This window comes from Bos javanicus, chromosome 13 (assembly GCF_032452875.1).
Source record: "Bos javanicus breed banteng chromosome 13, ARS-OSU_banteng_1.0, whole genome shotgun sequence".
NCBI lineage: Eukaryota > Metazoa > Chordata > Mammalia > Artiodactyla > Bovidae > Bos > Bos javanicus.
The window spans coordinates 67,381,689-67,405,463 of record NC_083880.1 but is presented as its reverse complement, the minus strand read 5'-3'; the positions used below and the strand labels follow the sequence as shown (position 1 = coordinate 67,405,463).

Below are 23,775 nucleotides of genomic sequence, written 5' to 3'. Positions count from 1 at the left end.
ATATACATACATAATTTTTCCTCATATTAACAGAAAATGTTTGGAAGATGATACAATTATTAAGTGATCTCCTGTGAGGATGAGAGGAAAAAGACTTCTCCATTCCATACCTCTGCTTGTTTTTTTTTTTTTTCTTTCATAAGACTACAAATTCATATTAAAGGAGAAAAGTCAAGAGTAACAAGAAAAAACAAATGACCATATGAGATTTACCTTGTTCAGGTCCTTCACCATCATCGCAACTGTTAATAGACCAACTGGTGGAAACATGCCCAGTCCACCCAGGGTGTTTGCCCACATCTACTGACCAGCCAAGGGAGAGCAAAAATTCTAGGAAATGTGGCTGAACATTTCTGGAAGACTCCACGTTCTTTAAAATCTGAAATACAAACCAATCATCAACTATAGTGAAGGAAACAAAAGAGCGTATCAAAGTATCTTCATAAAAATTCTCTTCGAAGTGTCTGATAAATCAAGTCCAAGCTGAGAATAAACTGAGAACTATACATATGACTGTAGTTAAATATGCATGCTTCTGGGTTATATAGATCCGGGTTCAAATCCTGGCTGGGCTTTGGGCAAGTTTCAGTTTCTGAAACCCCACTGTTTCAGTTTCTTCATCTATAAAGTGAGTAATAATGATGGCTGTGAAGATCAAGTGAGATAAAGCAAGAAAATCCTTTAACTCTCTCCCTAGCAAAATAATTACTGAGCCAGACATGCTTACTAAAAGTAAACAAAAAACACTAGGTCCCTGCCTTCACATAGGTATGTGATTATTTACTTACAAGTCTTGACAAATGCTATAAAAAGTATAACTTGTTAAAAATTCAGTAATGACTAGCTATAATTAATAAGTGAGTGGGAAAACATTCTTCTCTGGGTTCAAAGAAGAGAATACAACCATCCCAGATAAAAATGAAGGCTCTCTCCTCTTTACCAGGTACCAAATTTAATTTCTGGGCCCCAGAAAGAAAAGTCCCCTGTTTTAAAACAGTGGTTCTCATCAGGTGGATTCTGCTCTCCAGCAGACATCTGGCAATGTCTGGAAACATTTTTTTTTTTTTTTTGAAACATTTTTGACATCACAACTGGTGGGGCACTGCTGGGATCTAGTGAGCAGAGGCCAAAGATGCTGCTACATGTCCTATTTTTATAGAACAGCTCCCTCAACAAGGAATTACTTGGCTCAAAACAGCAACACTGCTGCTGTTCAAAGTCCAATGCTAGAAGAAGGAAAATGAGAAATCCTCTACAAATTAAAAATGAAATGGGGAGAGAGGTAGTGTATCAAAATCACCTGGGGAATTTCTTAAACATGAAATTTTCTTAGCCTACTCCAGAACTTCTGTATCAGATTAGCAGAGCTAAGATCCTGGAGTTACTACTTTCAAGAGGTCTCTCAAGTAACTTTTAATGTAGCCAGCCCACAGATCACTGATGTAGTTCATACAATGCTAACCTAATGAAGTCAAAATATGTGGTTACATCAGATACTTCTCAATCTAGTGGGCATCGTTGCCAGGCCTCATCTCTTAAACACTTCTTTTCAGAAGTGTACCTATTTAGTTTCCCATATCCCTTCATATTCTTTTAAGTGCCAGGAAACTGATCTGACAGCCAGTTTTTATTTTCTCCCAATTAATTATTTTATTCAGAGGTGAGACTTTTAAACAATTTTAAAATATAGCCAAGATACAATAAGTAAGTTAAATTCAACTTGCAGGCCACTGACTGGCAGCTGGAAATTCATCTAAATCCTCCCTATGGGGCTAGGGAAGGCAGGACTCAGCCATTCTAGAGGAGGCCTCTGGGAAAATCTTATCGTTTTCTAGTCACCCTTGGTCCCTAAAAAGCTAAGGAAACTCAACTGGTGTAAGAATTACCTCAAGGGTTTGTGTCTTCTTCTATACGTAGGAGGAAAATGGCCCCACTACTCTCATATGAACCATGCATTAGACTTCCTTCAAAACAGATCCCCACCCTCTGCATTTAATCCACTTCTACTGAAGATCTTCCAAAAAACTTGAGTCTACCAGTCTCATCTCTGGCTACTGGTAGCCTCCCAAGCTCTAAACAAATTGGAACCAATAATGAATTTTATGAAAATGAAATTCTCTCTCATCTCCAGGGCCTTTGCACATGCTGTTTCTTGATTAGTGACAACCCACTTCTACTTTTTAACCTACTTCCAATGTATACCTGATACATTAGCTTAAAAGTCTTTTATTCCAGGAAGTCTTCTTCAAACCAGGTTAGGTTTTCATGGTATGGCTCCTATAACATGTTCCTATCAGCACACTTTATCAATGGTTGTGTGTTTAATCATCTGTCTTTCCCTCTACACAGTAGTTCCAGAAGTCCAGAAACCTTGTATATCTTGTTCACCACTATAACCCAAGCACCTGACAGCAGACACTTGGTAAGTATTTACTGAATCACTAACATGAAATGAGAAGAATTTTCTCCTTTTCTAGTAGTCTGCCAATAATCTGAAATATGCTTCTAGTATAAACATTTTGTAATTCTGGTACATTTCTTTAAGTGTATTTAATCTGATTAACTAATAGTCTTACAATGATTATAGTGAAACTCCAAGATAATACAGTCATAGCACTCTATACATGTGAATACATTCTATATTTTACACATCTTCCTTTGGTCCTCTCTTAGTCACAGTTGGTAACTACCTGTCCAATCCATGTTTCAACCACTTATCTCTGATAGACACTTGATTTCCTGACATTTGTTCTCGGTTTTCTGTTCTCACCTATCTTATAGTTGTCTTCATCCTTCTCCTAGTCTCTTTGTTACATGTATCCAACTGTGTTTTACTTATTGTTTTTATCCTTTATTTCAGATGTTCTTCTCCTACTGTGCATGCCTTGACTAAAATTATTTCCTTGTGAAATTACCTGGAAAGTGAGTTCCTCAAGAGGAAAGGGTGTTATCACTTCTACACTTGGGCATATTAAGGGAGCCACAGGGAAGATGGTCAGTAAACAGTTGTTGCTGGGCAGTAAAGCCTAACTTTAGCTTTTCATGGTTAACTTTTGTTATTTTAGTTTCCTGTGTCTTAGGAATCTGAATTCCTTAAGGTAAGAAAGACATGCTCTAGCTCTTCTCTACATCTTTCATTGAGAGTCAAAAGACTTGAGGCTCTAGGCATCATAGTTTTCATTAACTCAGTTTCTGAACTGATTCACAAGAAATCTTTAAAGATCAAGAATAACTCACCTTCCACCATGAAAATTTTTTTCAATTTACAGCATAAAAAATTACCCCCAAAATCCAGAAATCTTACCTCCTGGTTTGTTTTCTGGCCTGGCTTCATATAGAAAATAAAAACCGTATCAAAGGGACGACATGGCAAGAGATCCAGATACCCAATGTCATCAAAAAATCCAGGTATCGTGGAGTCAAGTGCAATAAGGTGAGGAGGTAGACGACTGTTTGCAGGTTCCTACCGCCAAAGGAAGAAAGGAGAAGGTATCATCTCTTCGCTCTATTCTAATTATAAAAGCAATACTTGCTCATGGTTTAATAAACATTAAGTAAAAAAAATTAAAAAGTGACAGGAATAAGCAGAACCATAATCCCAAACTACAGAAACTATTTAACATTCTTGTGTACTTCCTTCCAGTTCTTTTGCCTTTTTTTGTTAAAGACGGTTGAGATCATACTATGTATTTAATTTAAAATCCAATTTTCTCTGTAATAACCAAACTTTCTAGAAAAATTTAGTATGTATTTTATTCTTATTAATTGCTGGTGGAAATGGAAAATGGTATAGCCGTGCTGGAAGACAGTTTGGCAACTTCTTGCAAAGCTAAGCATAATCTTACCACACAGGACAGCAACTGCATAACTTGGTATTTTCCCGTATGAATTAAAAACATCTACTCAAAAACCTGCACACAAATGTTTACAACAGCTTCATTCATAACTGCCCAAACTTGGAAGCAACCAAGGAGTCTCTCTGTAAGTAAACTGTGGTAAATCCACCCAATGGAATATTATTCAATGATAATAAGAAGTGAGCTATCAAGTCACAGAAAGACATGGAGGATCCTGAAATGCAAACTGCTAAGTGAAAGAAGCCAATCTGAAGAGAGTACATACTATATGATTCCAACTATATGACATTTTGTAAAAGGCAAAACTGTGGAGACAGCAAAAGATCAGTAGTTGTCAGGAGTTGGGGGAATTTCCAGAGAAGGGGAGGGATGACTAGGAAGACTACAGTGGACTTTAGGGCAGTGAAACTCTTCTCTATAGTGTTATAATGGTGGACATATGTGATTTCATATTTGCCAAAACCCACAGAACCGTACAATACAGAGTGAACACTAATGTAAACTATAGAGTTCAGTTAATAATCCATCTGATACTGGTTCGTCAATTGTTACAAATTATGTCACAACAATGCAAGATGTTAGGAGAAAATACATGTGTGGAGGAAGAGAGGTTATATGGAAACCCTCTACACTTTCTACTCGGCTGTTCTGCAAACCTAACTGCTTTAAAAAATAGTCTATTACTTTTTATGCATTTCTTATTTTGCTTTCCCCCTGATCCCTTATCTTCTTTGAGATCTTGATCTTGACCAGCAGGTTGTATCATCCTTGGTATTTTTCAGGAAAGCATCCCTCAGAGATGGCAAGGATTACTCTTTTCCTACTCCAAACAAGGGCTGAGGCAACACCCTGTCTTTAAAGACACCACTATTTCTGCAGTCAAACAGAAGAGTATTAACACAATGAAAAAAGACTACAAATAGCCTTGTGTCAATTCAGGTCAGATTTTTCCACTAAATGAATTTTCTACAAACATACAAAAAACGTTCTGCTTTTCATTTTTCACTCTGAAATCGTGGAGAAGGAACCACAGTCTGGCAGTGCGCTACAACACATCTTACAGGATACGGGCTCCTGGTTCTTTTTTTTTTTTTTTAAGCTACCTCATCAGCTTGTTCTCTGGATGATCTTCTAATTCAGGAACATAACACGTATGTACTTTATATCTCTTAATAACTTCTTAAAGTTCTTTCCTCTAGGTCTGTGTTTTTCCTAATAAAGTTTGTTAGGATAACTTTTATCAATATCACAGTTGTAACTGAGCTATTTTGCATTGTATTTCTAACTGGATATTAACAGCTATAGTCATTAATATTTGTACTTCATATGTGGCGATCTTAACTTTCATTTACTTTAAACACTCTACTGATTCTCCTTCTTCTTGTCATTCAGTAGCTCAGTCAGGTCCGACTCTTTGTGACCCCATGAACTGCAGCACGCCAGGCTTCCCTGTCCTTCACTATCTCGTGGAGTTTGTTTATTTATTTTTTATTTTTTATTTTTTTGGCTCTGAAAAGAGCCTTTGGTTTGATTGAGACCTAAACTGCTGTGAAGTAATCCAGACTTCTATTTGCCTTTTGCCTTATGGTGGCTCTCAGTCTTCTTGGGCAGCAGCACCGCCTGGATGTTGGGCAGGACACCACCCTGAGCGATGGTGACTTTGCCTAGCAGCTTGTTGAGCTCCTCGTCGTTGCGGATGGCCAGCTGCAGGTGACGCAGGATAATGCGCGTCTTCTTGTTGTCCCGGGCCGCGTTGCCCGCCAGCTCCAGGATCTCGGCCGTCAGGTACTCCAGCACCGCCGCCAGGTACACCGGGGCCCCGGCCCCGACCCGCTCGGCATAGTTACCCTTGCGGAGAAGGCGGTGCACTCGACCCACGGGGAACTGGAGTCCTGCCCGCGAAGAGCGAGTCCTGGCCTTGGCGCGAGCCTTGCCGCCTTGTTTGCCACGTCCAGACATGATTCAAGATCAACGGTCACCGTGGAGAATCCGTGGAGTTTGTTTAAACTCATGTCCACTGAGTCAATGATGCCGTGGCTGTCTAATTAGAAATCATATTACCTGGGAACTGTCTTTTCCTTTCCAATGGTTTTTTCCCTCTTACTTAGTTTCTTTTAGTATTTCATTGACCTTCCTGGTTTTGATATTATACTATAGTTAGGTAAGATGTTACTCACTGGGGGAATCTCCCTACACAATTTTTTTTTTAACATTTCCTCATTCTCCATCTTGTTTCCTAAATGGGCTGCCATTTACACAGATCTACATTATCGGCCCTGGTGAAGTTTTTGGCTGTTTATTCATTTTTTAAAAATCAGACTGAATATTGACTATTGTATTGACTGATCTGCTAACAGAATCAAATTATTTTCTTAATAACTTTACTAATATTTACCCATAACTGACTCTCCTGCGTTCCTAAGATAAACTTTACTTGGTTGTAGAAGTTAATTTGTTTAACGTGCTGCTGAATTCAGTTTTATTAGTATTCTCCTTAATACTTTTGTATATACTTTTGCATGTGTGTTCTGTCAGGTTTAAGTTATTAGAGGTACACTTAGATTCATAAAATAAATCAGGCTACTTTCTGACTTTCCCTATGTTCTGACCCAGGTGAGAAAGTATAGGAATTATTTTCTTGAAAGATTAAACATTTCAACTACAGTAGATAACATGAAAGGAAACTGCAATCTCAGAGATTTGTCTTGTCTCCATTCAGTCCATAGCATGCAATCATTTCCTTATAGAATGTTTTTATGTACTGCTTCTACTCTGTCCAATTTTCTCCACCAGGAATATCACTAATCATCTGTAAGATTGTATCTTTGTTCCTTTCTTTTCACATTTACCACTGCATTTCTCATTATTTCCTCTTTCTGTTCTTTTCTTCTGCATTTTAAGAGTTTTTATTTTTTACTCTCCACCACTTTTCTACATCAATTTTCTACAACATAAAATATTTTTCATCTACATGCCAAAATCCAAACTCAAGACAGCAATGTTCCCCTCTACTTTTCTTAAAAGTTAAATGGCCTTTAGCCAAGTAGCTGCTAGAGAGTAAGGCAGGGGGCAACTTGTGCAATAAGTGACTTCTTGCCTGGCAATCTTCAGTTGGGTTTTTCAAAACAAATAGGCTTAGTACAAATTCTAAATTAACATACATGGAAGCTATTTCACATTTTTGGGGCCCTGTTTCTATGTATGTGAAATACAGATGCTACCACTTTCCTAGTAAAACTGTTTTAATGAAATTAAGAATAATGGCAACATTTACGTCACAGGCTGGCTGACTGTTCTATGCACTACATGACATGCCTGACACAACCACAGTGAGACAAACACCCTTATCAGCCCTATCTCAGACATGAGGAACTAAGGCTCAGAAGCTGGGTGACTTTCCCAAGATCACACAGCCGGTAAGCAGTGATGCCAGGACATAAACCAAGACAGTCTGACCCCAGAAACTGCACAACCTAACAAGTGTTTACACTCGTTCCTTTTCAAAAGTGGCATGAAAGAGCAGTCAACTGTAGCCCATACTTTCAGTCATAACCTTTACCAGGGAAAAGTTTTAACATTCTTTTTCTAACTGCTTATAGATGTCATTAATATATGTAATATGAGTTCTACAGCACCTAGGAAAAGTCAGAGGTGGATATACTATCAAAGCAGCTCTCACAACAGAACTCTGAATACATTCATGGGAAAACTGTCTTGGAGCTCATATTGTAGGCTGCAGCATCATAGAATTTTATTTCCTTGTATGAAAGGTAAGATTTTAAATAGTTTCTGTTTTTTTAATTCTCCATCTTCACAAAAATGCTTTAGCTATCATTAGTTGAATGTTAATTTATGAATATATTTACTCATAGAAGTTTATGAAAATTACCTTCAATGCTTCTAAAGACAAAAATCCGAAGTGTGAAAGGAAAAGACGTGCTGTTTGGAATTCCTGGGCAGGGGGTGGGGGCTTACAGTCTGTAACTGGATCAGGAAAACTTCTCTTCTGCAATTCCTCCTCACTTTGTTGCTCAAGGTGTATTTCATAAGCGATCTGCTGGGCCATGCCATTCCTTAATTTTTCATGTCTCTCTTCTAACTGAAATAAACCGAACATTTCATTTTGGGGGAATTATTGTATCAGGATTAATCTTAATTTTTAAATGAAAATAAGGCTGCAAGCAGCAAAACAGAAGATAATTTTCAGTGATCAACACTGAGCTTCAATTCAATACAACCAAGAGCAAATACGCATAAACCAAGCAAAAATGTTTTAAAGTTAAAATAAAACCCCAAGAATGTTCCTATAGCTTCAAAAATTGCTCCTTTATCTCCTCGCTATAAGTGAAACCATTCTGTCTCTGCTTCCCTTTACACTGGCAAGAAAGGGGGCAGAGTTGCCATTCTCTGCCATGTCCCCTCCATCTTCCACATCATTTTCCCTCTTCTTCCAGACCCCTGTCCATCTTTGTCCTGCAAGGATCTCCTCATTCTTTGAAGTCCACAACTGCATGGATTAGCTGCTATACTCTTGGGAGTTACCTCTGCTTTCCTTCTGATCTATCCTATTTAAAATTTCATCCTCTTTGGTGAATAGCCTGGCCTACATTCCTACAACTTCCTCAACCTTCACAACTCTGGCCATTCATGACAAACTCTGTACTTCAAATGTGCTGTACTTTCAAGAGCTTCAATTTTGAAATTCCTTTCTTACAGCTCACCTGTATACCCATTCTCCCTTTACCAACACTGTGGGGTAAACAACCCCTCTATTTCTCCAAGGCTTCTGGCTTCATCTATGTCCCAACCAAAACTAAACCCCCAAATCTGACACCTTAATACCCTCTTCTAAGCATATAAAATGGCTATGTTATTCCTTATGCTTCTATTCACCTGGCCAATCTCCATATCACTCAGATTTTTTTATTTATGCCTCTGGATACCAAGAACTTTTGAAGAAAGTCAGCAGAGTGAGTTAAATAACTTCACTACAGATGATACTACTTAATCTAGCTGGGCTGCCCGCAATTTTAAGAAGCATCCTTACTTCCCTATGTCATTTCTAAGAACTAAAATTTACATAAGCAGCTTCAATTTCCGTTCTTTCCACCTCTAAATGTCTCTGAACCTAAACCAAGCCTCCCTTCTCTCCTATCTTACCAGAAGGACCCCTTTTCTAGATACAATCACAGATTTTCTTGACCTAATTGCCTCCAGGGCCTTATTCTATTACTTATCATTTCCCCAGCCTGCCTCACAGTGTAGGCTGCTGACCCTTCTTCACTGGCTCCTTCTACTTCTGATTCTTCTTAAATTAAAAAAAAAAAAAAAGAAAAGAAAAATTAGCCTTGACTTTCCTTCACTAGGCCATTTCCTCATTCTATTTTCTACTCTGTACCTTTTGCTTCCCTGGTGGCTCAGAGGTAAAGAATCCACCTGCCAATGCAAAAGACGCAGGTTCAATCCCTGGGTCGGGAAGATCCCCTAGAGGAGGAAATGGCAACTTATTCCAGTATTCTTGCCTGGAGAATACCATGCACAGAGGAGCCTGGCAGGCTATAGTCCACAGAGTTGCAGAGTCGGACATGACTTTAGCAACTAAACAACAACCTTTCCCCTTACTGCTAACAGTTAACAGTGTAGCCTATATTCACTGCCTTTTCCTCATTTACCATTCATTCCCCAGACCTTACACTTTAATACTCCTTTGAACTTGATCTCAAAGGTCACCAACATTTCATAACAAAATCCAGGGGCCTCTTCTTAGTGTTCCTTCCCCTAGTCTCTCCAGCATCTGATACTATAGGCAGCCTCCATACCTGCCCTTCTATTTGCTCATGCCCTGACATACCCGTCTTTCATTTCTTAGAACTCTTCTTCCTTGACCTAAGCAACCAATTATTTAATCTAGTTAAGTACCTAAATTAATCTAAAGCCAAGTAATTTTTTTCTAATCTGTCCTCTTCCTAGTATCTATATTTCTATAAATGGCACTATTATCTTTGCCACTCAAGCCTAAAATCTAAAGTTCTTCAGCTCTTTTCTATCCCTCATCAATCCAAGACTGTCTGGATCAAAATATTTCTATGAGACATGCCATATATTTAAACTTTATACTACCAATAAAGCAGTCCTTCCCATCCCCTGCCTGAGTTGTCATAACGGTCTCTGAATTGGTCTCCCCTCTCCAAATATCCTCCACTAGGGTTGGATCATGCCCTCACACTAATGAAACCACAGACCAGTCCAGTTCCTTTAGACTGGTTCCTTTGGACATCGGCAGCCCGATGTCAAGTTCCTTTCACTTAGCCACAGTCTCTATTTGTCTTACTACATGGCAACCTCCTGGATGACAAACATCTAGGTCATCTTAAGAACCACCTCCAGGAATTCCGAACAAAGGCAGTATCTTGATCACAGAAGTTGTTTAAGGATGTTTATAGTCATTCTCTTAACAACAGCTAGTAATAATTTATCTTACTTCTTCCGTGACGATTTCATGCAAATCTGGAATGCTCAGATCTGCTTTCACAAAAGGAATCTTATCCACCTCTTCAGGAAATGGTCGATGTTTCACAGTATATTTAAGTCCAACATCATTTTTAGGAACTGGACGAGGTTCAGGCACAAAAAGCTGTTAAAAAAAATAACACTATGTTTATTACATTTGGTGCCATCCAAAATGACATGTATTTCCCTGGTCTCTTAGATGTCTATGTTTCCCTAGGGTTACAAAACACAGAATCTCAGTAAAAATCTGCAAATACTATTGCTAATGGTAAAGGCACCAGTGTACTCTTTTTTATTTTTATAAAAATCTTCATCAACTTACAGATTTTTGCAACTGATATGTGTGTTACGGACCTCTATTGTACCAGGCCTGAATCTTCCACATTCAGTGATAAGCTAATAGATAAAGCATTTCCAAATTTAAGGCTCAAACTTCCTTCTTCCCCCAACAGCTCTCAAATCATACAAGTTGACATACACTGGGCATCTCTAGACAGTGAATTCAATCATTAGAAACTTAGCATCGCTTAACTGAAAAAGTCTGGCACTGAATCTAGGTCTTCATGGCTCCAAATCTGTGCTTTAATAAACATATATGAACTATGTGACTTCTCTTTCCACATGTGACAAACGGAAACAACATATCACAAGACTGCTGCAAGGATTAAAAAATATATATATATGGCACATATTAAACTGTCAAACAGGTTTTAGTGCCTTTTCTGACCTCCTTCCTCCTCAGTCTTTAACGGGACTGAGTGGCTTATAGTGTTGCTGACAGATTGGTGACGGGTATGACGCCACTAGGAGAAAAGAGGCATGTGCTCCTCAGAGCAAACGCATGTTATGCAACAGCAACGTCTAGAATGTTGAATTATTTTAGGCACGTACTCTAATTTTGTGAATTTCTCTCTCAAATGCTGGTAAAATTTTATTAAGCCATGTTTTAAAGAATTTTTAATAACGTAAGTAAAAGCTTACAATGTGATAAAAAATGAAAAGAGCAGTATACAAAATGACTCAATTCTATTGAAGTGTTAGGTACAGAAAGGGAAAAAAAGATTGGAAGAAAATCCACTAAAACAGAGGCTGTCTACTTCTGAAGAGTGACTTAAAATACCTTCTTCATTATTTTCATTTTCCAACTTTCTCCCATGAGCAAATTTTATTCACATAATTACAGCTGTTATAAAGAAATAAGCTGTGCCACCCCAAAGAAAGACTTCATTAAATTATACAGTACATTAAAAAATTACAGAGCATACTGCCAGTTAGACAGTTAAATGAAACAATCAGAAACTAAGTACTGTTGACAGAGACATCTAGGATCTGGCCACATGTTTTTCACATGGCATGTACGTAGATTTTATTTAACATTCCATGAAAAAAGGTGGGGCCACTCTTCAGAACAGCAGTTCTTTTTAACTTTTCATTTTACTTAGAAGTATAGCTGATTAACAATGGTGTGACAGTTTCAAGTGGACAGCAAAGGGACTCAGCCATACTCAGAAGAGCACTTCTTAATCTTAAGTGGATGTCAGAGGTACCCAGAAAGCTTTCTGAAATTACACCTGCCTTGAAGATGTCTTTAAAGAGTATTTCAGTGGACCTGGAATTCTAGCCTCCTAAGATGATTCTGATGTGAACTCACTGAGAACCTGGCTAGGATCAAAAATATTTATTTTCTCTGTTATTTTTGTTGGAATATTATTTAACCTTTAAATCACAACACACACAAACGCATACACAGGCACTCACTCCTAGCCACTCCCCTGTAACTTCTGATGGATACCTTCTGATTTGCTTTTGCTCCTCTGGGTAAAAGGCAAAGTTGTTGTGCCCAAGCAAGTCTTCCAGACATTCCCCGGACGAGCACAGTGACAGAGGGGAAAAAATCATCTAGAATAAAATGTTGGTGGAAAAGTTTTTATTTCCGGCAACATATAAAATACACCTGCTGTCTATTTTAGAGCCTCTACTAAACGCAGCCCTAGCACAGCGCTTCTCCAGCTCTTCTCCTTTGTGAACACCTCTGCAGGTTCTGCCATACCCATGTACCGCTGTGACTAGTATCTTACTTTCTTTATTAACGTCTTTCTTCCATTTTTCTGTCTTTTCAAAAGGAAATTATATCCTTAAAAGGAAAACCAGGAACTCTGGTGTGTTAATTATATATTTTTAAAACACCTGTTTAAAAATACATAAAATAACATCATTATCACATACCTCCAGCAGTACATATACACATTTTTTGGAAACATTATACTGGCAAATACTCTTAACTGTCAGTGTTGCAGACGGTCTAAATGCAAAAGGCAGGCTGGGTGCTTGTGATGCTGAGGTCACATTCACCCATGCCTTTGTGTACTGCTGCCCACCACTGGCAGGCCCTGTTTCATCCCAAGGGGGAATGAACGCAGAATGGATTTCTTAAGCACCTAGATCCTTCTTCCTAGTCCTTTCTTTTTCCTCTGGTCTAGCAGTCAAACTTGTTCAAACTTCTCTTACTGTTGTTTTAAAATGTCCTTGTACATCTAAATAATCCCAATTGTTCATATTTTTGGTAGACTTTCAATGTAATGAAATCACTTAGAATGAGAGGAGTGGAGTCTTAAAAAATTTGGAAAAGGGTTGACACCCTTCCAGGCAGGAAACCTGGAGGAGAGACTGGTATTTTATAGACTCTTATAGCAGGTAGCTTGGGAGTGGGAAGCAGGAGGAGCCAGGAATAATTAATACAAGCCAGGGGAAAAAGTCAAGCAATCCCAGGTCTAAGGTAGAGAAGGATGAGGTACCTGCAGGAAAGACCTGGGACCAGTGCTTCTGGAGTTGGGCAACAATTAAAAGCCCCACCTAGTTCTTATTAAAATCACTATATTTTACCATAACACGAAGGACATCTCTGGTGGTTATTTCCCTGAACTTCTGGGAAACATCTAGTTTCATTTCATGAACAAGTCAAATACCCTCTCTGAGCCCTACTTTCTTCATCTGTAGATTCCCTGGGTTCCTGTATGCCTAAAGGTTCTGTAATCTTCACTTTCCTTCCCCTTCCCAGCAATAAGGATTTCTACAAGAATATGCTTCCTTTACATATTGGTTGATTCCAATTGAAAAAAAATGTACTTTGAGCAGTCTGCACTGCAGCGGTAATACACCTTGAGATGGCTGTAACTGGGGGAAAGATGGGAAGAAAACAGTGCATGTTGCGTCAATGGAAAATCAATGAAGGATTTTCAGGAGGGCACGGGCATGATCGGATCTACATTTGAGGATGGAGGCACCAGTGGCAGCAAGTAGGATGGAGGGAAGGGTGATGAATTTTGGAACTGGAAGGAGGGACAATCAGATCAGGCAAGAAGCAACTGCAATAATCTAGAAATAAAAGTCCTGCATTTGGTTGTATTGGGAGGAATGCAGAGAACAGAAGATGCCAAAGTCACTAAGGGAAGAGAAACTTGGAAACCAAATACATAAGGGAGTAACAGGAAGGAGCAGGTGAAGATGACTCCTCCAATTCCCAGCCTGTTTGGGTGGCAACAATAACTGAAAAAGAACAATGTGGAGTGAAGGTGGGACAGGAGAGGTGCAGGATCCAAAGGCCAAGAAGGAAGGAAGAGGAATAATGATTTTCATACACAGGAAACAACAGAAAATATTCTATCAATATAAACTTTTTATACAGCTATGGAGCTCTTTTCTAATAGATATACATTAAGAGCCTCTAAAAGATTCTATTTCATATGTATATTCCACTTTCTGACCCTCTGCTTTTCAGTTGCTATTATGTTATCAGCTAGAAGCCTTTTTTGACAAATGCAAAATTACTTAAAATTTGTCTTTCCTTCCCCGATCCCAGAGACAGCTTGCTAATATTGACAGACATGTTGATTTAGCGATGGAAAAAGCCCAAAGTGCTGAAACTTACTCTGTTCATTTCCAAGAGGTTGCTCCAGCATTGCCAGGATGACACTGTTATCCAAGACAAAGTACCGGAAACTATGTTTGTTTATGGTTGGCAGTCTGGAGTATTTGATCAAAGTGGTCTCATTCACCAGACTACAAGGAGAGGCAGGACCACTGGGTGAAGGAAATGCGCCAAGCAACTGCATAATACTAGAGAGAATGCAAAAGATAACAGTTAATTCCCAAAGTAAGACCATAACTTTACCCCATGCATCAATCTGTCTCTCTAGATTTATCTGACCACAGCCATGCTTCCTCTTTGAGGGTCAGATTTACTCCCTGTGGTGGATGTTGTGGTGTGCTGTCCAGATTCCCTCTCCAAAACTGGAAAGATCCACTGCCCCAGACACAGGGAGACAGTGGCCCTAACTTTCAGCTGAGTCCTGGAGAGGCCAATGAGAACCACTTTATTCCCAGTACCCAGGTCCCAACATGAGAGACTCCTGAAGGGCCAGCCCAGCTCCAGAGCTCTTTGCTGCAAATGCATCATAGTCTGGTTCTTCCCTCTGCTCAGTCTGACTTTCCTCATTCCCCCCAAAGGGTTGATCCTGACAGCACTTTCCAATAAACCTCTTACAGGTAAATTTCTCTCTCAAAGCCTGCTCCCCAGAGGACCTAACCAATCATACTTCCAAATCATGAAGCTCCTAAAGATATATTTTAAAAATATGCACACTCCAGGTTTAAGGACTATGCTAGCTAAAGCATTCTAGACCCAGACAAGGATCTGAAGATCAGCCAAATCCCCTCAACTTTCCAGCTGAGGAAACTCAGGCTCAGAAGAGATAAGTGATCATTAAAAGACCAGAAACCAAGACTGCTGCCCTCTCACTGTGTGGCCATGAACAGCTATCCTCATTTTACAGACCAGGAACTAGATGCAGTAGTAGCTACATCTTACAGGATTGCTGTAATTATTAAATGAGAATATGTAAGAAAAAAAATACTTTTTAAATTAGAATTCAACTGATCAAGCCTAAACATTCCAAAATGTTTACATCCACAGAGATTCCTGCATGTCTTCAAGGAACAGTAGTAATAACTTATACAATACCACTTACTATGTGCCAGAGTCTAGAGCTAAGCTCTTGACACGTAACATTTTATTTATTTATTATAACAACCCTATGAAATAGGTACCATTATTATTCCCACTTCATAATTAAGAAACTGAAACACAGAAAGAATCTTGTTAAGAAAACATAAAGATTTCATCTTGTGGTCCTAAAATCATCAGACCCTTCCAAAGCAACTCATTTGGAAAATTAGTATTCCCCACCACTACTTTCATCATTGCAATTCTCAGCTTGAGTAGCCTCTCCTCTTCTCTTTCATTCTAATGCTTGAACCCAAATCTCTCTGATAACAGAAGACAACACTGCTCAACAGATACTTTTTCCTCCATTTTTTTTCCTCCTAGGACGAGGACTATTTAAGAATTTCAAAGACAAGGAGAATTTCATGATGAGTTCAGGCCTAAGGATTTGTAGAAAACCAGTAATGGGAAAAACATGGGTTTTCTAATATGGAACAGAGATGGCTGTCACAAGCATATGGACCATGTAAGCTTATGTTCCATGCAAGATTTTAAGACATTATCAAAATATAGGGTGCTGGGAAGGGAATAGGTCACCAAGATCAAATCACACCAGCCTAACTACATTTTCTCTTCTTGATAATGACTAGACTGGAAAGGCAGAGAAGTATCTTTGAAATTAAGACATGCAACTTACTTGGCAGTATATCATTAAAAACTTATAGATAAGATTTAAAAATCCCTGTGAACCAGAAGGGAAATCTCTTATCATGTGCTTTGTCAGTCTTTTTCTGTTCAATATTCTTATCAGAGTTTCTGATTAGGACACACAGGGCAGGCTCATTAAATCTGCAGTTGACCTAAAGTTGAGCTGCAGAGTTAATATTACCAGACAGAGTAAGAGCTGGGATCCAAAAGAATCTTAAAAGATTAAAAATAATAAGGTAAATCTTACATAAAGAAATTTCAAGTTTAAATGTAAAATTCTATATATTACATCCAAACACCCCAAAATAAGTGTTCAGGATGACAAAGACAAAAGGTAAATGTGTTAAAAAATAAATAAATAAATAAAAGCCTCTAAAGTTTGCTTTGACTAGGTTCTCAAAAACCCAATTTTAATGAAAATACAATATTCTACAGAGTTTAAAGGTGATCACCCTTTAAAGAGGTACACAGTCAAACCAATGCCACTGAAAGAAAAATGACTAGGATAAAAAGTACTTTAAATCCCTGTCATATGAAAAACAGTTAAAGGTACTGGCAGAAATGAATGAGAAAGAACATGAGCATTGTTGGAATTCCTTCAGTGGCCCAGCAGCTAAAACTCTGCCTTCCAATGCAGGGGTGTAGGTTTTATTCCTGGTCAGGGAACTAAGATCCCACCTACCAGGGGATGCAGCCAAAATGTAAAATAAAAAACAAACAAAAGAACACAAGCATTGTCTTCAGATATCCCCACTCTGGAAAAAAAGAATTTCACGATCAAAAGTCTGAATCAGAACAAATGGGTAGAAGTTAAAGCGGGAGAGATTTCAGCTCGATGTAAACACCAAGTTATCAACAATTAAAATGAAATGGGCACTTGGGGGGTTAAAGTATCCCCAAATTAGAGGCTAAATAACTTGGTAAATAACTCTTAAAAATGACTAAGCAGAGGGGCTATTGAAATGACTTCCAAGAGTCCTAATGTATATTATACAGCAAGGGGAAAACCACCAACAAGCTGATCTGCATTCTGTAACCATCTCCTGTGTGCTCACACTGTGAGGGGTGTAAAAAGGGAAATGGGGCCTCTACCCAGGGTGGGGAGCTAAGACTACCACGTATCAAATACGACCAGGTGTGATCATGACACCATAGAATTCATGTACTGTGGCAGGGTCAGACTGAATGAACACAGAGGTGTGGAAAAGAAGCAGAGTAATCAAAGAAGGTTCCACAGAGGTAGCTAGATGTGATGTGAGCAGCTAACAGTGGAGGATGTGGCCAAGAGAAACGCAGGGGAAGCAGACAGACAGGTATGAACACGTGCAGTTCACAGCCACAAGTGGCCAGCCAGCTGGGGCAGAAGGATTGTGCTAGGAAAGATCACAGTTTGAGTGGGGACTCAAGGAGGGCCTTGAACACCAGACCAAAAATTTCACAGCATATGGCAATAAACAGAAATCTTCTGTTTTCAATCACTCACAGAGCAGAATAAGCACAGTATCTAAGATGATGAGTTCAGTAACAGAATGCAAAATGAAAAGAGTAAGAGATTGAAAACAGGGAAATCAGACAGAAAGTGAGAAGGGCCTGGACTAGGATGCTGAGGTCTGAGGGAATGGAGGAAATACTTTCAAAATTAAATTCTACCAGACTTGGTCACTGAGTTTATATGGGGAAAGACAGATAAAACAGAGATAAACAGAAAGAGTCAAAATTTTGAGTTTGCATAGCTGGAAAACAGTCATGATACTGACACAAAGCTCTAACTGTGTTGGAACAGAGAAAATTGGTTTTGGATGTTTCATGATGGCTCTTTAGGGCCCTCTTGAAGACATGAGGCATTTTGTAGAGCTGCCAGCAGAGATAAGATGAGCCATCTAGACAACTCCTGCCTAGGTTGAGGGCTACAAGCATGACTCTCTGCTCATTCTGGGCTTATATCCAAACCTTGCTGCCAATCATACTCTCAATGGAATGTCCCATCCACAGGCTAGGATGGAGCAAACTTATTTTTATATAATGCAGAGTCCCAGTGAGAAATATCCTTCCCCCTTTCTCCATATCCCTTTTATTCTTCAAGGTACACATCAGATCTTAGTTTTTAATAACCTTTTTAAGTCCACCCCAGACCACACATGGTCTTCTCTCTGGACTTTAATAATTATTTCTAGTAATTAATCACATTTTTCTGATTTTCCAGCTATCAGCCAAATCTCCACAGTCACTGAAAGCCCAGCATCAGCACAGTGAGCAGGAATAAACTAAAGCAAGCATGCTTCTAAAACTTTACTGAATAACCTAAGCCCATGAAGAACAGAAATAAACCCAACTTTATTGTGCATGCCCCAAGTTCTCTTGGAAAAGGCTCATTTGCATACAAATCTTCTGCAAGCCGTCTTCTTGTGTAGTCAGGGAGTTGTATCTGACTCTGCTGAGATGCCATGGACTGTAGCCCGCCAGGCTGCTCTGTACATTGCATTCCCCAAGGCAAGAATACTGCAGTGGCTTGCCATTTCCTTCTCCAGGGGATCTTTGTGACCCAGGGATCAAATCCCTGTCTCCTGCATTATAGGCAAATTCTTTACCGCTAAGCCACCAGGGAAGCCCACAAGCTGTCTTACCACTTTTACTAAGAAGACCAAGATGAGCCAACTCAATATGATCTGACATTCCTCCTCCCTGCTTCTTATGTTCTTCTGGATCCTCGTCCACACTTACCCTTTCATAAGCCACTTCTTCCTAACTGTACCAATTCTACCCAATCTTCTCCATCTGTCTCTTTCAGTCAATAAACTGCCTTTCTTCCCTCTTTCTACTCTGCTAACTAACCGGCCAAACATAAACTTTCAACTCTCTCTGCTACTTTTTCAAGATACCAACCTGTCTCCGTCCCTTCATTACCAAATGCTTGAAATAGGAATTTTCTCTTGCTGCCGTAACCACCCCTGCAATCTGACTTATAGCTCAAACTATCCATTCTCTGAGAGTCAGGTCAACGTGATTTTCCTCAGGAATCTGACTTCCCTGAATCTGAAAGTATTCACTCCCTTCTTCCAACACACCTGCATTCCATATGTACCCCTTCTCTTGGAGCATTTATTCTCCAGCTAATATTATAGATATTTGTGTTCATATCTTATTCCTCCCTATTGGACTAGAAGCTCTCTGGGTGTGGAAACTAAACCTGATTTATTTTTACAATTCTATTACTAGTTCGTAAGAGGATGTTTATAAGTTTTGGCTGAATGAACCTATAATATGTAATATAAATGGTGTAGCACAGAATAAAAACCACTAAGCTGGAAAGCAGAAGAGGTAATGGTGTAATCGAAATCTCTGGACTCAGCCATCAGAGTGAGGGTGTGGGTAAGGCTCTCCAAGATCCTTTCTAGCTCTAACATGATATGACTTGAATTACTGTCAGCCAGCATAGAAAAACAAGGACCCAAACTTTTAGCCTCAAGATCCTGGTTTCTTTGGTCCAAAAGAACAAGACAGTTTCTTTTCCATTTTATTTCTGGAGAAAAAGTATTCTAAATCAGGTTATGTCACTTAATGTTGAACAACTGGGGAGGAGATGAAACAATACAGGATCACATCTAATCCTGTCTAACTCCTAGACACAATCCCTGTGACGTCACTTTCATACCATGTTAGGGTGGCTTCAGCAGCATCCTTTACTCTCATAGAGGCAGGGTTTGGCTCCTTATCACCTTTGTACTTGACCTCTTGCTCACTGTTCTTGGACTTGCTTCCTGAAATACCCAGTTCCACAATTTCCAGCACTTCCTTAAGGCAATCCTAGAAAAAGGAAAAGCAGATTAGTTTTTGTAATACATCTATCTTATGAGAAGACAAGGAAATACATCCAAGGGTCAATATTGGTTGTGTTTTGGTGGTGGGACTCTAATTTCTCATTTTCTTTGGTAGGTACATATTAACTTCATAATAATTTAATTAAATAAACTTGCCCCCCCCCCAAATTTTTCTTTAAAGATCTAAATTTGAGTATTAAGAGATCTAGATAATAAGTAATGATAAATTCACTTCAATTTTATCAGTCACCATTCTTATAAAATTATCATGGACTATAAATTGTGAAAGATAACTGAAAGAGATATAACAGTAATTCAGCTAAACCTGTATACTTTCATTTTTTTGTTTTGTTTTGTTTTTTTTTTAACCTGTATACTTTTAAAACAATTTCTGGTATCCTAATGCTATAAGTCATCATGCAAATGACTAAGATTTAACCAATGGTATTATTTTTATAAACTACATAAAGCTCTGTATAATTTTCCAATAAGCCTGATATCTCTTCTTTTATTTACACTATGCATTCTTTTATAACTGTCTTCCCATAAGAAAAGTATTACAATGGTAAGAGAAAGCAGCCTAGATAATCTGCGTTTACTTAAAATGAAAGAAACATTGTGAAATGAAATTTTTAGCTACAAGCAACCTTTATGAACAAGGTGTTCTCTAGGTTTGCAGCCTGGTTATCAACTTCCCTTTCTGGTCTAATGATAGGTGACCAAAGTACCTTCTGGCCATCTCAAGGCTACCATCCTTTCAAGAAAACACAATCCTGATTGTTTGCAGATAAATTATCCACAGCTCCATCTTTCAAAGAATTTCTCTATGGGTTAATCTGCAATCAAATACAGTTGACCCCTGGGCAACATGGGAGTTAGAGGCATCGATCCCCAGTACAATAAAAAAATCCACATATAAATTATTTTTTCTTTCTTTTTTTCTGTTTTACATATAAATTAAAGTCAGCCCTCCATATATGCAGTTCCTCCCTATCCACAGCTTCACATGCATGGGTTCAACCAATCACAAATCATGTAATAGTATTTACAGTTTTTTAAAAATTTGCATGTAAGTGGACCCACACAGTTCAACCCTATGTTATTCAAGGATCAACTATATAAGCATGATGATAGTTTTTCAGTTACACTCAATAAGATAAGTGTTCTCCTGAAATATAACAAGTTATATTCAGCTTAAAGTATGCAATATTGGATTTAAATTTAGATATTCTCTTTTAAAAGATATTTTCCCAATATACATTTTGGTTCCTATTTTCTGTTTTAATACCTAGTAAACTAACCTTTTCATCAAGCATGTCGGGGTGCTCTGTCAGCCAGACACAGAGACACTGAAAAGCTGCCACTATCATGGAGTGCAGGTCCCGGGAGTGAAGAGGAGCTGGCCGACTACACTGGTACACAATGTAGCCGCACACAGAACTGATGGCTCGCTTCCGGTCTCCAGAGTCAACCATCACCTTCACCTGAGCATATTCGTTTGGTGAACACAATTAGCCAGGAACCACCGTACCAATTTCAAAGCCTCTACACGGAGGCCCAGCCTTTCTGAGAATATAATATTTCAGATACACTCTATAAAAAGAGAGGGCATTTTTCAAACCCTAAAACAGTAAAATTTCATTTTAGCATCCCTTTTCATGCTCTAAAACCTAAACTGCTGGGGTACAACTACTCATCACTGCCATAGATCACAAGAAGAGCTGGCAATGGAACGTGTACACATTTTTTTAAGCCCCCTAACCCACCCCATAATGATGCTCTATCGGCTACAAAGTTCTATGCAGCTGTCCAGAGGTATAATTAACATATAGTAAACTACACATATTTAAAGTGTACAATTTGATAAATTTTGGACTAAGTATACACCTGTAAACTATTACCACAATCAAGATGGTAGACATATTCATTACCCCTTAATCTTCTCATGAACCTTTATAATACTTCCCCAGGAAAAAAACCCAAAACTTCCCCCTACTCCTTTTTGTCCCCTCCCTAGGTTACTGCCGATTTGTTTTTTGTCACCATAGGTTAACTTGCATTTTCTATAGTTTTATATAAATAAAATCATAGAGTATTGTACTATTTGGGGTGGGGGGAGAGTATGGCTTCTTTTACTCAACAGAATTGTTTTGAGATTTATCCAGAGTCTTGTGTATATCAATTTTTCATTCCTTTTTACTACTGAGTAGTATTCCATTATATGGATTATACCATAATTAATTTATCCAGTCATCTGTTAGACATTTGGATTTTTTCCAGTTCCTGAGTATTACAAATAAAGGTGCTATGTATAAAACTTTGTAAGAGTTTATGCTCTCTTACTTCCTAGGAGTAGACTGATTAGATCATATGATAGGTGTATGTTTAGTTTTTTAAGGACCTGTGAAGTGTGAGTGAAAGTCTCTCAATTGTGTCCAACTCTTTGTGACCCAATGGACACATTTTTTAAGCCCCCAATGGAATTCTCTAGGCCAGAATATTGGAATGGGTAGCCTTTCCCTACTCCAGGGGGTTGTTTTCTAAAATGGTTACACCATTGAACATTCCTTTCTCTCTCTTTTTGTATACGAATATCTGATCTAGCACCACTGGACGAAAAGACTATCCTTTCTCCTTTTAATTATCATGGCACCTCTGTCAAAAATTAAATGTCCATACACACGCAGATCTATTTCTGGACTCCCCGCTCTATCTACGGATCTAGTTATCTAATCCATTCCAATACCAGACTGTTTTGATTACCACAGCTTTATAGCAAGTCATGAAATCAGGTAGTGTCAGCCCTTTATGATTTGGTAGGTCTAGACAGCACTCCATTTAGGGTTAATTATTCCTTACTACTGCAAGGGTACTGACGGTCACAGTCAACAGTATCTTGCTCTCAAAAACCATGTGGTCCTGCACGTTGCACAAATGGCTGTTCTTACCTCCTATATCAGTAACTGCTCCTCACAAAACTATGGCCATTACATCTATGCTTGAGAATCTTTGAGGTAAAGGTAAGCTCTAAGTGGTGGTGAGAACACCTCAGGTTTTCTTGTCTATTTTGCCTTTCATGACTCAGGTAAGTCACAGCCTCTGCTCACCTGTCCCCTCATCTATAAAATGAGGGCTTAAAGTTTACCATCTCAGACAACATCACCTTATGCGTGTATATCACCTTTGTGTTTACAAAGTGTTCTACGTATTTCATTTCACTTCATCCTCACATGACCAGGTGTTACACACAAGATGATCCTGCCTATTTTACAGATATGAAAACAGTTATATGCTAGTGAAGATTCAGAGAAACTGGAACCCTCCTACATCACTGGTGGAAATGTAAAGTGATTCAGTTGCTGAGGACAACAGTTGGGCAGCTTCTCAAAAAGTTAAATACAGAATTACCATATGACCCAGCCATTCCCCTCCTAGTTATATAACCAGAATAACTGAAAATTGGCATTCAAATAAACACATGTACATGTATGCTCACAGCAGCACTACTACTCACAAGAGTCAAAAGGTAGAAACAGCTCAAATGTGCTACAGAGGAATGAATAGACAAACTGGTACACAAATATGATGGAATATCATTTAGCCACAAATGGAATGAGATTGAGACTTTTTCCTACAACATAAATGAACCTCAAGAACGTATTTAGTGAAGAAAGCCACATACAAATGGTCACAGGTTATATGATTTAATTTCTATGAAATATTAGAATAGGTAAATCCACAGAGAGAGAATGCAGACTGGTGGTTATTAGAGATAAGGGGAAAGGGAGATCAGGAAACACTGCTAAATGGGTACAGGGTTTCTTTTGGGGGTGATAAATGCTTTGGAACCAGAAAGAGGGGGTGGTTGCACAACACTGTG

The 23,775-nt window shown here is 38.7% G+C and overlaps 2 protein-coding genes across 5 annotated transcripts in view; both read right to left on the bottom strand.

Annotated features, from left to right (window-relative positions):
* RALGAPB (Ral GTPase activating protein non-catalytic subunit beta) overlaps positions 1 to 23,775 on the bottom strand; it is a 93,287-nt gene that overhangs the window by 13,800 nt on the left and 55,712 nt on the right. For all 4 annotated transcript variants that reach the window (XM_061437565.1, XM_061437566.1, XM_061437567.1 and 1 more), the window contains 8 exons: positions 21,197 to 21,379; positions 19,730 to 19,881; positions 14,296 to 14,483; positions 12,160 to 12,266; positions 10,339 to 10,491; positions 7,747 to 7,956; positions 3,305 to 3,463; positions 214 to 379 (listed from right to left, as the gene is read on the bottom strand). In XM_061437565.1, coding sequence (XP_061293549.1) covers positions 214 to 379; positions 3,305 to 3,463; positions 7,747 to 7,956; positions 10,339 to 10,491; positions 12,160 to 12,266; positions 14,296 to 14,483; positions 19,730 to 19,881; positions 21,197 to 21,379 — 1,318 coding nt within the window. The remainder of the gene's footprint in view (positions 1 to 213; positions 380 to 3,304; positions 3,464 to 7,746; positions 7,957 to 10,338; positions 10,492 to 12,159; positions 12,267 to 14,295; positions 14,484 to 19,729; positions 19,882 to 21,196; positions 21,380 to 23,775) is intronic.
* LOC133259720 (histone H2A type 1-like) lies at positions 4,896 to 6,841 on the bottom strand. The gene has a single exon (XM_061437579.1). It carries the CDS (start codon positions 5,814 to 5,816, stop codon positions 5,424 to 5,426), a length of 393 nt encoding a protein of 130 aa, XP_061293563.1. The 5' UTR covers positions 5,817 to 6,841; the 3' UTR covers positions 4,896 to 5,423.

Excerpts from the sequence above, each read along its gene's own strand:
- LOC133259720 (XM_061437579.1), bottom strand. The coding sequence starts at position 5,816 with ATGTCTGGACGTGGCAAACAAGGCGGCAAGGCTCGCGCCAAGGCCAGG.